Genomic DNA, 14,646 nt, shown 5'->3' with positions numbered 1-14,646 from the left:
TTTCCCTTGATGTTATTCTTCCCACCATTGGGGTCCCAAGATGGAGCCTCAGCTTACTTCATTCTTTCAGTATCCCTTTTTGAAGATGGGCATCAACAAGTCTCTGTGCAGTTCCCTGATTCATTTACACACTCTTACAGCCCCAATATTTAAAGCAGAAAATTAAAAGTTTGTGGCTTTTGGTTTTTTTTCTGCTGATTTTGCTGCTTTCAAAAGTTCAGAATTTCCTTCATTCTGCTCTTTGGGTCTGTGGGACCTGGGTTGTTCCTGGTTTGCTAAACCTGCCTTCATTCTTCTCCATGACCCCATTTCTGCAATCTCTCAGTCACCAGTCCCCTTGGCTGGAGTGTGCAGGTGTTACCATGGCTGTGCCCTCCCCAGAGCAATCTGTGCCTTGGGCAGAAAGGGGAGTTGGCTGATCAGCCTCTGTGAACTTGTTTGCAAATTCAGGAGGTGGGTGCTCCTCCCAGAACCGAATAGGATGCCCCACCTCTGCAGTGCTGGTGCACAGGAAAAAGTGGGATGCCTGAGTTGCCCCCATCCCTCCATATCTGCATTGTCCCTGTAGCATCTAATGCAAGTGCTTTGTAGGTCTGCCAACCCCCTGGTCTGTACCTGCTTCTCCTTTTCTGGGAAAAGCCTTTTCTCTATTTTATTATGCAGAGGGAAGGGAAGAGAAAAGGGAAGGCAGAGGAAGGAGGGATAAAACTCTCAGTGCTCTGGGATGTTGTATCTCTACCTCCAAAATTTGTTATTTGCTCCCATCCATCCTACAAATGTCTGTTTCAGCCAGGCTTGCAATGTGACAATTGTAGCTCCTGGTTTTCACAGCCCTGTACCCTTGGGGCTTGCTAAAATATTCTGCAAACCCTGGCTCACATAGCTTGGAGACATCCAGAGACACATGGTGCTTTCCCTAGCTTTAGGGCTGGATAAAAACAGGTAGAGAAAGGAGAGAGGGCTGCAGGGACAGGGGTGCAAAGCATGAACCCTGCTCCACAGGTGCATCCTGCTCAAAGCATCCAAGACTTGGGTGTCTGCTTTCTCAGGAGATGTGCCCTGCCCAGCAGAGCTCTGAGATTCAGGTTTCCCCCTGGGATTTCTTCTTTTCACTTTCACTTTCAATAAGCATTTCTGAAGGGCTTGAGTGCACTTTGCTCTGAATGGCAGTGATGGAGACTGAACAATTTTCTTGCAGCTGCATTTTTGGGTATAGTCTCAGCCCCTTGATAAATTCGGGATGTGCAGTAATCGGGAATACAAGGAGAATGTGTAAATCCTGCCAGTGGATCCTGTAAATCCTCCCTGGCCCAAGGACAGCCACTATCCTCCAAGGGACCGTGTTTCCCAGTGGTACCAGATCACTTGCAGGCATGGACTGTGCAGAACCCTTCCTGCCATCAGGCCAGTAGGTACCAGCAGACCTGGAGGCTGAGGGTGCAACAGACCTGCCAGTCCCTTGAAGATCACTCCAATCCTTCCAGGAAGGGCAGAGCAAGAACTACCTGAGCCAGCAATGTGCATTAACTTAGCAGGAGAGGCTGGGGCTGGGATTGGGCCATATGCCTTGAGGCTGAGGTGTCTAGGGGCACGTTTCCCATGCAGCCAGTGCATGGTACAGGGAGGACTGGCTATCCAGGTGCTGGGCTGGCTGGTCCATACAGCATGTGACTGCTGACAGTTTAGCCAAGCTGCTTCACCTGAGTTTATTAATTCAACAGCATCACCAAGTGATCTGGACTCAGGCACACCTAAATGCCTGCACTGCCCTTCCCACTTTGTGCATCAAGAGCAGCCCTGGCAGAGCCAGCTCCAATCTCTGGTGGATGTGTTCTGGATGTAGATGCTGGGCTGCAGATCTTCCTCACTTCCATCCCTCTTGCCTTGCACAAGGGTTGCTGTCAGCTCTGCAGACCTGGAGGCTTTCCTGTTCAGAGATCCTGTGCACATTTGCCAGCACAAAGGTGACCAGACGGATTCCTCCCCAGCTTACCAGGACTGAGACAAACACTAATGACACATGAGAGCTGTGGTTGGGCCAGGTCTATCTCCAGCACAAACCAAGAAGAAGTGGATTGTGTTGTGGTTGCTCTCCTGCATCTATATTCCTAGTTCACAAAGCAGCTTTGATGCAGTAGGATGCTCCTTCAAGCTGGCCAAAAGATGGAGCAATACTGGGCCATAAAACAGCCTGTTGCAAGGTTGTGTTCAGTCCTTCTAGTGCAGGCACCACCTGTGCTATTGTTGTGGGCATCAAGATACATCTGACTGTCTGGGCACCAGTGTGACTACATTGGTGGCTGTGAGGCAGGTCTCCAGCACACTTTGTATGCAGCTGGTTGACATTTGGGAGATACTTTTCCTCAAGGTTTTGCAGCACGTTGGTACAGAGCTAGAAAGACAAACCAGGTGATTTGACTGTTAGTCAGCTTTGCAATTTCTGACGTCTCCCCCCACACCAGCCCTGGGGCTCAGCTGATAATGCTGAGTCCACCCTAAGATGCCACCACAGAGGTGAGCAGAAAGCACATGGAAAGTCTCCGCTCTGCCTGCTGTGGAGAGGTTAACTGCATGACTTCATCAATCAGGAAGAGATTTGGTTCCATGAATATAGATAAGGCTAATTGTATTGCTAGCTAAGAGCTCAGGCTGATTTCCCTGTTCACCTGGTGAGTGACTTTTTGAAGGACAGTTCACATCAAAGCCTGCATGATCAACCTTGTAAAAAGTAGAGTGTTTTTTGATTTCCAGGAAAACTCTGACTTTTATTAAATATCAATGAGCTTGTTTGGTGGACAGCACTGCCAGTTCTTGTTGAGGCCAACAATAAGTCAGTGGGGTTAAAAACAGAGCCCATAAAGCCAATACCTGTGTCTTACTTCCCATGTTGCCTTGTTAGGGAGGACCTTGTTTTCATAAGTTTTGTAGTTTTCATAAGTTCTTTACTTGAAGATTTGCAAGAGAAGGTAGAACTGGTACTTCCTCTCATCATCCCAGCCTGCTTCTGCTTTGGAAACCAGCTTCTGGGAAACACAGTCCATGCCAAAGTCCTTCCCCACATGGGGTTCTGCACCTAGATGAATGACCTAGGTGAATGACCCTCTCTGCTCCCTCTCTGCTCCCTCTCTGCTCTCTCTCTCAGGAGGGTGCCTGCTCCTAGCAGAGCTGGTGGAAAGGGACCTCTGGAGGTCATCTGGTCCACCTCCCATGCTCAAAGCATGCTCACGGGCACATCTAATTGGGTTGTGAATATCTCCATGGATGGAGGTGTCATAATCTTTCTGGGCAGCCTGTTCCATAACCCTCAAAGTAAGTAAGTATTTTCTTCTGTTTAAATGGAATTTCCTGCATTTTGGGTTTGTGCCTGTTGCCTCTTACTCCATCAAGAGGTGCTAGCTACCATTTACCATTGGAGAAGAGTTCTTCTCTGGCTTTGAAGGGGAACACAGCACAGGAAGGGATGAACACCCATGGCCCCATCCAACTGGAGGTACCCCGTGACCAGACTGACCCCTCCACCAGTGTATGAGCCTTTGTAGACCTGCAAAAATCTACAGCAGTGCCCTTAAATTCTTCAGTTTTCTTGCTCTTGATACAGATAACAAAGCGGTTCCTCTTGCCTTTTTTTGCATTTCATATTTTGCAGCCACTCTGGAATGACTTAAAACCTGAGAACATGGAAAGCACATGCAAAGGGGAGCTGTGGACCTCTGCTCTGAGCAGGTTAGGAAAATAGCTGATTTGACTATCATGGAGTGATGGCTCCAAAGCAAGTCTCAGCCTGAGATCTGTGATGTCATCACCAGTAAAATTAAACCAGAGACAAAAATTCCAAGTGGAATGCTGGTTTCAAAGGAGAGCTCAGAAGCTCCCTGGGCCTAAATGGCTCTTGAGGGGAAGACCACTGTGTTATTCCCAACCTGCATGGGCCTCAGCTGGTTTTGTGTCCTCTCTGAGCTATCCAGGGGAGCTCAGATATTCAGCCAAAGCTGATTTTGTTATGCAAGTAAGAAAAGCTCTGCAGCTCGTCCCTGTGCACCCCACAGCTCCCACTGGATCTCAGTTGGCAAACAGGTGCAGATGCCTATGGGTTTGCCATCCCTGACCCTGTTCCACATAAACATCAACAACAACAAAGTAATTTGGGGGTTTAATATGTGTTTAATATCTGTTTTCAATTCAACCGTTTGTTTTGGGTTTAGTCAGGTGGTGGATTTCTTTGCCCCTTTCCCACCCTCCTTTTTCCTCCCAGAGTCCCTGTTTGGCATACCTATCCATGAATAGTCAAGGAGACATTTCTTCACCCCCACTCCTCACAGCTCCTCCACCTTGCACCCCTCACTCCCAGGGACCAAGTGGGCATCAGTGTGGGCCTCAGCCTGGAGTGGAGTGATATGTATGTCTGTGCTGGGTTAGTTTGCAGTAAAGAGTTTAATGCATCCAAGCAGCAATTCTGGACAGAGGTACCAGTCACACTGGCACCATCTACAACAGGGACTGAAAAAACGCATATAAGAAAGTAATTAGAGACTCAGAGATGAGGTTACATTCAAACAGTTTTGAAACTAAGGATGGAAATGTTCAGCTAGGTGATGATCCTCCGGATAGATTGGATTGTACTAAAATATAGCAGGGGAGTATTTAAAATCTGTGTTCAGACTTCTCAGACAGAGTCAGCGTGTCCTTTCCATGGCTCAGTGTCAACCCCAGCACACGGCTCTGGAAATGTTAAGCAAAGCCTCATCTCCTTTTCCTTCTGGAAATCCAACCCTGTTTAGAGGCACTTATCCAGAGGTATCTTCAATGAAATTTATGCTGCTCCATGGATTTCAGTATGTTGGCATATTTTATTTTGAAAATGCATGGAAGTATTGATGGGTTGTTGGAGGGAGGCTGAATGTTTTGACAGTTGGGCTGGGGGCAGCCAGAGCTCTCAGCAGATGGGAAGATGCAGGAGGTGGTTTTGCCTTTCTGAGTAAACATGTTGGTGTGGTTCTTGAAGGAGTTGCCAATTAAATTGCTCCAGTGTCAGCACTGCTTTCAGAAACAAGTTTCACTGGAACGGGCAGGAGCTCCTCACAGCTCTGTGAAGCTGCTGCTCCACTTGATTTGCAGACACAGCCACATGTTGCTGCCTTGGCTAAATTCTTCCTCGAGCCAGAATTGTTTTATCGCAGATGGTAGGAGCTGCAAAGTCTTTAAGATGACAAAAGTGCTGCAAAGAGTGGTTGGTTGAGAGATGTCATTAGTGGTGACTGATTCTGGGACGTTTGGATCTTCAAAGCTGGTTAATTTTGGAGGTTTGATTAGGCACACCCTGGAGCTGAGCCTTTGGAATTGGGATTTTGGAGAAAGATAGGAGCACCACTGTCATCTACCTGCTGGTCCTTGTTTCATGCAGAGGTACAGCCGTGCACCTTCAGGGTCTGCAGGACAAAGATTCCTTTACACGTCCGTGTGCCAGGGGTATTTGGACTGGGTGTGGGAGCTGTTTGACCAGGGTGGAGGAGATTTCTCTTGCCCCAGGGGATGCCTCTGGGTCACCTGGCTGACATCCAGGGGAGGTTTCTCATAGTACCACATTTTCAGAAGTTTATTCACCTGGTCCTGGTCTGTAATGCCCCGGAGAAGATCTTCCTCATCTTCAGCCCCCTCTCCCTCCCTAGGCAAGTTGAAGCTGTGCAGTTTGATCTCTTGCTGCATGCTTTTGAAGAAGTGGAGGATACATTTGTGAGCAAAGAGCCGGCTGTGCTCACAGCAGGTTTCCTCAAAAATCTTTTGCTCAATGTCAATGTAGTTGCTCCAGTGACGTGCCTGCAGTAGGGTGGCCTGGTTGAAGCAAGGTCTGAGCCAGCGGGCGAGAAAAGCTGCTACGGTAAGGATCAACAAAATGCTCCATCCGAGTACCTGGGTGATAAGAAACAAGCAGTGGAACAGGAGCAAGACAGACACAAGGACAGACGCCAGCTGTTTGCCCATGTCATCGAGACAGGGCATTTGTGTGGCTGGATGGGAGATGTTGCGTATCTGGACTTGTGTCCTTGATCCATCCCTGAAGCTTAGCGCCCTCAAACTGCACTCAAGAGTGTCAGTATAATTTCCTCTCAGTGAATAAAGGACATTTATCTGTGCATCCATAAGTTCAGTAGGATTACTGTTCACAGTTAGCCCGGAGCAGCCAGGCATTTGCTTTGAGCACAGGAGTGCCCCAATGAAAGGGGATTTTGGCACTCTCTTTTGGGTCTCATTTATCTCCAGTGAGATCTTTATCTGCCACCTGCACCAAATCCAGGGCCCAGAATTCCCCCTCCCACCAGTCCTCATCCCTGACGTGTTACTCCCATACCAAGAGCAGAGGCTGATCAGGGCTCCACTCCCCATCACATCCTGTTTTTCTGTTGCTCCTGAGCAAGCTGCTTTTGTCTGTTTCAGCTTGCCCTGTCCTTAAAACAGTGGGTTCTGTCTGTGAGGTTAGCAGTTAGCAAGGTCTTCTGACACTGGACAGGGCCTTAGGAGATACCTATATTCTTTGCAACCTGCTTTTTATTATCTCAGTTTAGAAGTTGCTGGTTCTTCTAGAAGCAATGTTGTGTTAATTAAACCATAGTTTATTTCCTTCCTTTTCCCCACCCAAGTGACTCTGGAGATTATCACTGAGGGTGGCAACATTTGGGGTCATAAAGAAACAAAGAGCAGTCTTGCTCTCAGCCTCACCGTGGTGAAGCTATGACAAATCAAGAAAAATGCAGGAGCAGGTGACTTGTTCCCTGGGCATCTCACCAACATGGAGGCTCTACCAGCAATGACTTACCTGGGACCAGCAGCGCAGGTACCTGGACACTGCCTTGCGGGATGTGTTGTTCCTCATGAGCTCATCATCCTTGCAGGGCACCTTTGCTAGCAGCTGCTGCACTTGTAGGGGGCTGGTGTTGGCAAAGCCCACAAATTTATTGGGATCCACAGAGCCACTGAAAGCGCAGATCAGGCATTTGCCATCCAGGAGAGTGACTATGATCCAGACAACAGGGGCAACCATGGCTCTCTGCATGATGGAGGAACACATGTACCTGGGGCAGGAGAGAGAGAAGAGAGTGGGTAAATGCTGGGAGCTTTCTCCTCATACAGAACCTTGATGGACACAGACTGCCCTAAACTGTGTGGTCCTTGTGGATCCAGGGAGCTGACTCCCAGTGCTGTTCCCAGTGTTGCTCCAGCTAATGCTGCTTCTGCTCTGGAATCAAATTGTGGTGCTGCCTCCCAGTGAGATCTGTGCCAGGGCTCAGCAGTGCTCTGTGTGCTGCCCATGTTCAATGCAGTGCATGGTCCTCTCACTATGTTCTTGCCTCAACTGTATACTAGTGTCTCCCATGCACAAATCCTGTCAGCTCTCCCTTGTCTTCTTCATTCGTTCTTTCTTTTCTCATCAGCTCAGTTTCTACCTGGAAAATCAATTTCTCTGCAGCCTTTTTTGCCCCACTCCATGCCAACCTGTCCACTGGGTAAACCTTTGTATGTAACATTGAATGGAATCTTCCTCTGCCTTCCACCAGTGTAATTCAACAAAAACTGCACTGAAGGAAGGCAAACCACAAGGCTGTTGATGAAGAGAGACCATTATGGAAATGCCACTCATTCTGCACGTTTAAGTGGAAATGCCTCCACCAGGAGCATCAAAGACACAGAGGTGAGAGAGCTCAGCAGGAGGTGAAAGGAGGGACACCAGTCCCAGTGCAAACCCCACCTGATGACAGCTTGGTCCTTCTTTCTGCGCCCCAGCGGTCGCCTCCAGTCCTCCAGCATCACCAGAGATTTTCTGTTGAGGATGAGACCGCAGAGGAAGAGGGCAATGGGAGGCACAAACATGATCCCCAAGCCATATGCCATGTTGTACCGGGGCAGGCAGGGGCAGCTGAAGTCCAAGGAGGTATACATCTTCACGCTAGCCAGGGCTAACAGCCCACAGATGCCATTCATTACAGACTCCGAGTTGGACTGAAAGTACTGGAAGATCATCTTGAAACGATCCATTGTGTTTTTTTTTTCCAAGGGTGCTCCTCCTGGGAAATCCCTGGGTTGCCCAGCACAGACTGTCTGCCTTTGTTCCTTCTTCTGCTACCGGGAGGCAGGGACACAGCTCAGCCCGTGGTCAGTCGGGGCAGGAGGATGGGGATGGAAGAGAGCTCCTGTAGCAGGGGGAAAACCCTGTGCTGGGGCTGCCCCACCAGCACACGGCTTTCACAGGTTTGTCTCTCACCCAGTGCTTATTTTCCAGGACAGTTGATAGCTTTTCTAGGTGAGCAGATGGATACAGCCTCCGGCAGCTGTTTTTTTCCACCCCGTTTTTAATTTTCAGGGCTGTCCCAAGTGCCAACTGGCGGCAGCATCCGGTAGTGCTGGGGCCTCTCCCGGAGACGCTAACTCTCAGTGGAGAGCCGTCGGGGGATGGCTGGGAGCTGCCCTCTCTGCTGGTTTAGGGCTGTTGAGCGGGAGAAACCAGGCGAGTCAAATGAGCTCAACTGTGTTACTGCTGCTGCCCCGTTTATTTTCGGTGAAGCGGGTCCCTAGGCCTGAGCGGGTCAGGGGGGAGGCAGGGAGCACACTCCTGGCTCCATGCATGCCACATCACCACGAGCACAGATTTCCCTATGAAAATGGGCTGAAAGGACCAGCCCTTCAGTCAGGAGGCTGTGAGAATCGATGGCTTTCAAAGCCTGGAACGACACTTTGGGACAAAGGCTGCTCTCAGCTACACATCATAGGTGACATTTGTACCACACCTACATCCATGTCCGAGGCCCTTGCACTGGGGCTCCTTCTTGGCCCCCATCAGACAGCCTGATGCAATCAGAGAAGCTGCCTCATTTGTCCCATGGGACAGGATTATAATCTGTCCATTTTAAATATCCCAGAGGCAATTCCTCTTTTCCTCTCAAAAGTTTATTTTACTGATAAATACCTCTCATTGTCACATAAAGAAACTCACTTCCCCCCCTCCCCAACATATTCAGCATAATATTCCTCTCCCTAGCTTTCATCAGAAAACATTTTCAGATTTCTTCTCAGCTCAGGTTTCCACCTGTGTTCAGAAAAGGGGGCAAAAAAGAGTGTTACATTTATCTATTCTGTTAAAAAAGAGAGGAACCATCTCCACTCAGCACACTTGCTGCCAGCACTGAGGTTTCTGCCCACACTACCTCACAGGGCCACAATGTCTTCAGTTCTGATCTAAACAGCAACTTGCGCAGTTATTTTTATGAAATACAATTGTATTAACCAGAATATCTGGGTTCCCCTTTACCTGCGAGTGGAAATTATTGTTAATGTTCATCCATCAGCAAAAAAACCCCATAACTAATCAGCTAATATTTCCATTTTGTCATTATAGGGCATCAGGACCCCTCCATTTTGCTGTTATAGGCCATCAGAACCACCTGGCTGAACTCCACAGGTGATTTTTATCCAGCGTGATGCCTGTCTCAGTTCCCAGCTGCTTTATATCTTGTTGGGTTTCACTTTTAATTACTTGCATTTATGTGCTGAGTCAGGTTCAGAAAGCATTGTGTGCTCTCTGTAGAACAGTTATTTTAGATAAATAATTTTTATTTTCTAGTTCTCCTGGGCAAAAACATGCTAAAGGCTAAATAGTTCCTCACAGCTCAGGAAAATAAGATATAAAAAGAGTAGGAAGCATCTTCTGGACAGCACAAGCCATGTGGGAATTTTACTTCTTACAAATACAATTGCCTGGCCTGGATGTCAGAGGTCTGTAAAGGGTGCCTCAAATAATTACTCTGCTTGCTTGTGACCTGGGATCTTACCAGCAACTCAGAATTGAAACATGGAATTGCTGAATGACAGAAGAAAGGGAATACTCCCTGTGAGATTCTTGTGGAGAGAGAGAAAGGAGTCTTGAGGTAAGTAAGCACTTCTGATTATTCAGGGTGAAACAGAAAACAAACAAGGTCTAAAATTATTCCTCTTGTCCAGCAAGGGGACCTGCCCTGTGTCTCCAGTGATGTAGTCACTCTTCAGAGCCTGCTGCGAGGTTGCCTGTGGCTCTTTGGGTCTGTTGGGCAGGGGCACCATCTTCAGAGAAGGGCAGCTGCTCATTGGCAGTAAATCTCCAGAATTTTGCTGGAAGTTGTTGTTCCTCAACATGCCTTTTGGGTGTCCACATTGGACAACCCTTTGCTTTTTCCTCAGTGCTGCAGAATAGGAATAGGGAGGGAGAAGCCCTTCACCACCCCTTCATGGGAGTAAAATACCAGCTCTAGGCTTTTTGCCTCAAATGATGGAGAGGGTGGTGGGTACAGGTGCAGGAAACCCTCACCCTGTAGGTGAGAGGACTTTTGGTGCAGCACAGCCATCAGTCCCTTGTGTTCTGGGGAAAAGGATGATTTAATCACCACCATTTTTGTCAGTCATTTAAAATAGCACAAATTCAGCAGAATGGTGTGGTGTATGGCTTATATGGTATACAGAAATGTATTTCCTGCACAAGCCTTCGATGCTGGAGCAGCACTGATGCTGTGCATGCAGCCTGCATGCCTTTGGGTTGTGTGCATACTCGGAGCAAGCCCTTATACATAGACTTAGGTAGGGAGCAGAGAGCAGCACAGGTCCAGTGTGTCTGGAGCTGCACCCTCGTTCTGTGCCACCAGCTCCATGCTCACTGTTGGGTCGGTTCCTGAAGGATGGAGGCAGGAGCACTGTGGCTGTGCCAGTGATCCTGCTTGCTTGCTCCCTGGCTTCCCCCAAACCCCAGCAGTGAGTGAGCTGCTGGGGATGTGAGTTGCTTTGTCACACTTTGATGTCTCTTTTTTTGTGCTGGGACTGGAACTCTTTCCCCCAAGGAAGCTGGTGTTCTGGAGCAGACATTTCACCTATTCCAAAGATTGCTGTGCTGAAAACAGGCTGTTGCCATGAAGACTTGTCCTGGCAGTGGGAAAGAGCCTGCAGGGCTCTGGCAGGAGCACCCCAAGCCAGTGGCATGGGAGGTGATGGGTTACTTCATTAGGAGCCATTTGCTCATAACTTTGACAAATTATTTAATTATCCAGACTGAATTTTTTCTGCCCTGAACATCTGCCTCAGGCAAAATGTTTTTAGAAAACAGTTATGTGGGTTGGTCAGCTGCTCCTGGGATGACTTAAAGACACAAAAAAAACCCCCACAAGACTTCTTTTCCCCTATTATGAACAGAGGGTTGTACAATTGATCCCCAGAGCCATAGCAGCTCTGACACTGTCCCCCAGAGCACAGTGGTGACCATCCTGCTGTGAGCATGTGCTGCAGTTGGGGTCCCACCAGCAGCATCACAGGAGGCTGAGTTATTGCCCTGCTTTTTTTGTGTTTCTGTAGCCAGTTGTGCAGTTACCTTGGGACCAGCTGGGTACATGGAACTGTCTCAGCATATTCCCAGACTGCAGGAAATTGCTATGAAATGAACTTAGCTCTGCATGCCTCTTCCTTCCTGGTTTCTTGTCTCATTAATTGCCACGTGAGGATGCCACCTCCGTGCAATACTTGATTAAAATGAGCACTGAATGGCCATAAGGAGCAGGTACTGAGTTGTGTGTTCCTTTCCTCAGTTTTCCTCTATGGGGATAAGTGTGAAACCACATGGACTACACCCCTCCCCCCTGCCCCCCCTCAATGGGTGCTGGGAGGATGAGTAAGTCACTGGTGAAAAGTTGTGCCCTGTGGTGTGAGAGCAGCTGCAGTCTCCCAGGTCACTGTTGGGGGACTGTTGTCCAGTTTCTCGTTTTAGCTCCTTTCAGCAGGTAAATTGGAAAACCCCTTCCCACCAGGCCATCCTTTTTCAGAGGATGAGGGTTAATGCATTTTCAATGCTTAGAGGAAATACATTGTCTTGTGTTTAAGTGAAGGCCATAACCACCATAAATCACCTTTACCAACAGTAGTACCTGTGGACCAATATCTCTTTGCTCTGCAGTTCAGGCTTCTTGCTAACCCTTGAACACACAGCTCCATACCCCTGCAAGCCCATTTATACTTGACCAGCAGGTTGCAACTGAGCTTTAGTTTCTACTATCTTTTTCAGAAGGCTTAGAGATCAGTCTCCCACTGTTATCTAAGGACAGCAGAGTAGTGTCATTGCCTTCTTTCTCTGCAAAGCTGACAGAGGATTTTGCTCCTTGCTGCCTGGGAATTTTGCAGCATCTTTAATTTATCACAGCAGAAGTCACCTTCTATTTCAACTGCCCATGAAGAAGGACATGGGCAGCATTTTCTCCTTCCAAGCACTACACAAACTCCTCATAGCTACTGGCAGCTGAAACAAATGAAGCACTGTTGGCTCTGTGGGACAGAGACCACCTGAAACCAAGTATTTTGGCACAGCTGAGTACTCTGCCCAGCCTAAGCAAATAATGGGTAAATTAAATAACTAATGAGATGCTATAAAAAATATTGGAGCATTGTGAAATGTGGTTTGTCTTCACTAATAATGTTCTCTGAAGATTAGATACTTCTGTGTTCTGCCATATGATTCATTAAAGCACCAACATGGAGCTGACTACCAGTGAGGAAATACATGGCTTAGTTAAGTGTTGTTCTTCTGAAGAGCTCATTATACATTGCCTTCCTGACCATTAGTGCTTAGCTTTTTGGCTTCAGTGGAAACCCTGTTTCCTGATCTCTGCATCATCCTGACCTTCACCTAATTCACACAATTTCTGATGAAGAGGGCTTTTTGCAAGGCTGTTTATCTGCTTGGCTAGGAACAGATGCTGCAGTGAGATTATTTGAGATGGAGTCTTTTCACATCTTGAGAGTGAATTGGGGAGTAAAGTAGAGAATTAGGGAATCAGGCTGATCTTCTAATATCCTGGCCCAGTGATTTTTCAGGCTTTTTCTGATTTGCCAATGCTTGTATATCTTCCAACAGAGGTGCAGGACTTGGAGAGCAGATTTAAGGCTGATGACATTTAACTAGCTTTTCCTGTTACTTTTCTCAGACTCTTAAAGTAAGGCTCCAGCCATGGGGATTCCACAGTTTACAGGCTGAAAACCACTGATGATAAACTTCTCCTGAGAGATCAATTTGCCTTCAGTTTGCAGAGATACCATACAAACTATTTAGGTGCTTAAAAGGAAATTGAGGTTGAGTGATGAGACAGGTCTTGGTGCTGTGACCCTGTGCTTCTGCAGCCACTGGGGTTCAGCACTGACAGAGGCCTTGCCTGGTGTGACTGCTCCAGAAAGCAGACCAAGTGTCTTTTGATAGCTGGCTTCATGGCTTTTAAGCCAAAGTTTCCATCTGTGCTTTGTTGTTAATTCACCAAAGGCCCTTAGGTAAGTCACAGTAAAACCTGATTCTGACACCTATTTTTTTTGCCTCAGATCCTATGCCCAGGTTGGTTTATTGTCACTCTTCTATTGGCTGTTACATTAAAGTGACTTTAAGATAATAAAAACTTGTTTGTTATGACCACAGAGAGTATGGCTTCATAAAATAGCCTCCTGATTATGTTTCCATATCTCATATTACAAGTTGTTCCATCTTGACAGTCGAGGAGACATGACATATATGAAGTACTACTTTCTGTTGACTCTTGCCAGTGATTCAGGCAGTATTCTTTTGGGGGTACTAGGTAAGAACTCTTGCATTTTCAAGATATAAACTGTAGCACAGATTTCTTAAAACACTCATGTGGCTACAGATATGTCGTTGTCACAAAAATCTGCCTGCACTGACTGATCTTGGTTGAATCTAGCAATTCTGGGATGTGCAAACAATGATGTATGAGTTCCCTAGAGAGAAACTGATTTTTTGTAAGGAGTGATCCTGTGTTTCTCTAGCTTATATATCAGGAGATGAAAAAGTTTGTAAAGACAGATAAATTTATTAAGAAATGTCACCTTTTTTTTTCTTTTCACTTTTTTTTTTTTTAAATAGTAACCTTAAGAAAAAGCTGTGGGTTTGTGTTGGGCATAGAGTTATGAAGAAGCATCTCAGTGTCATTGCTGTGCACTCTGGTATAGTAGAGCAGGGGCTTGAAGAATGTGGAGCCAGAGCTGTTTGTGCCCGGAGGGTCTAGAGCTGGGGTGTGGGGAGGAGTAGGGAGCAGAGCACAGCCTCTAAACGCAGTGGCAACACCTTTTCTTGGTGGAACACACGGTGATGTCCTAGATAGTGCTTTTAGAAAGAGCCGGCGTCCGTGCGCTGAGCGGTGCAGCGAGGCCGGTCCCCGCGGAGCGGAGCTGCGGGCCCCGCGCTGCCCCCGGGGACTGAGCGGCCGCCTCCCTCCGTCCGTCTGTCCCCTCGCACGCAGGTGCCAGAGGGGGAATTCATCAGGAGTACTGAGATCCCTGGAAACCGTGCCGGGCAGATCAGCCCCGCTGCGCGGTTTCTCAGTTTCTGCAGCATCGATGTCATGCAGGACGTTGAAGCACAAGCAAGGTTGTCATTCAGGATGCTTGGCCTTGTCTCATGTCTGTATCTCAACTACAGATCTTTATCAAGTTTTAAGGAGCATCAGGCATTTTCTGGGCTAAATCTGTGCTAAAACAATGTTAATTTTTTTGCTTTATTCAAGCATACTGCAGTGGTTGGACTGTTAACTGAGAGAAGCAATCCCACTGGCAGGGCTGGGTGAGTTGTGATCTCTGCTCCTCTGTGCT

At 47.6% G+C, this 14,646-nt stretch overlaps 1 protein-coding gene across 1 annotated transcript; it reads right to left on the bottom strand.

The window, feature by feature from the left end:
- Nucleotides 1-5,445: 5,445 nt before the first annotated feature.
- CALHM3 (calcium homeostasis modulator 3) lies at nucleotides 5,446-8,028 on the bottom strand. Its single transcript, XM_051616763.1, has 3 exons — nucleotides 7,742-8,028; nucleotides 6,812-7,067; nucleotides 5,446-5,907 (listed from the first exon to the last, which is right to left on the bottom strand). The coding sequence occupies exons 1-3, from the start codon at nucleotides 8,026-8,028 to the stop codon at nucleotides 5,446-5,448; spliced, it is 1,005 nt and encodes a 334-aa protein (XP_051472723.1).
- Between the last annotated feature and the right edge of the window lie 6,618 nt (nucleotides 8,029-14,646).

Source organism: Apus apus, chromosome 4 (genome assembly GCF_020740795.1).
Source record: "Apus apus isolate bApuApu2 chromosome 4, bApuApu2.pri.cur, whole genome shotgun sequence".
NCBI classification, from domain to species: Eukaryota; Metazoa; Chordata; class Aves; order Apodiformes; family Apodidae; genus Apus; species Apus apus.
This window is presented reverse-complemented; position numbering and strand designations above follow the sequence as displayed.

Excerpts from the sequence above, each read along its gene's own strand:
- CALHM3 (XM_051616763.1), bottom strand. The coding sequence starts at position 8,028 with ATGGATCGTTTCAAGATGATCTTCCAGTACTTTCAGTCCAACTCGGAG. Across the intron at positions 7,068-7,741 it reads AAGGACCAAGCTGTCATCAG|GTACATGTGTTCCTCCATCA; the intron begins GTGGGGTTTGCA and ends CTCCTGCCCCAG. Across the intron at positions 5,908-6,811 it reads ACCTGCGCTGCTGGTCCCAG|GTACTCGGATGGAGCATTTT; the intron begins GTAAGTCATTGC and ends CTTATCACCCAG.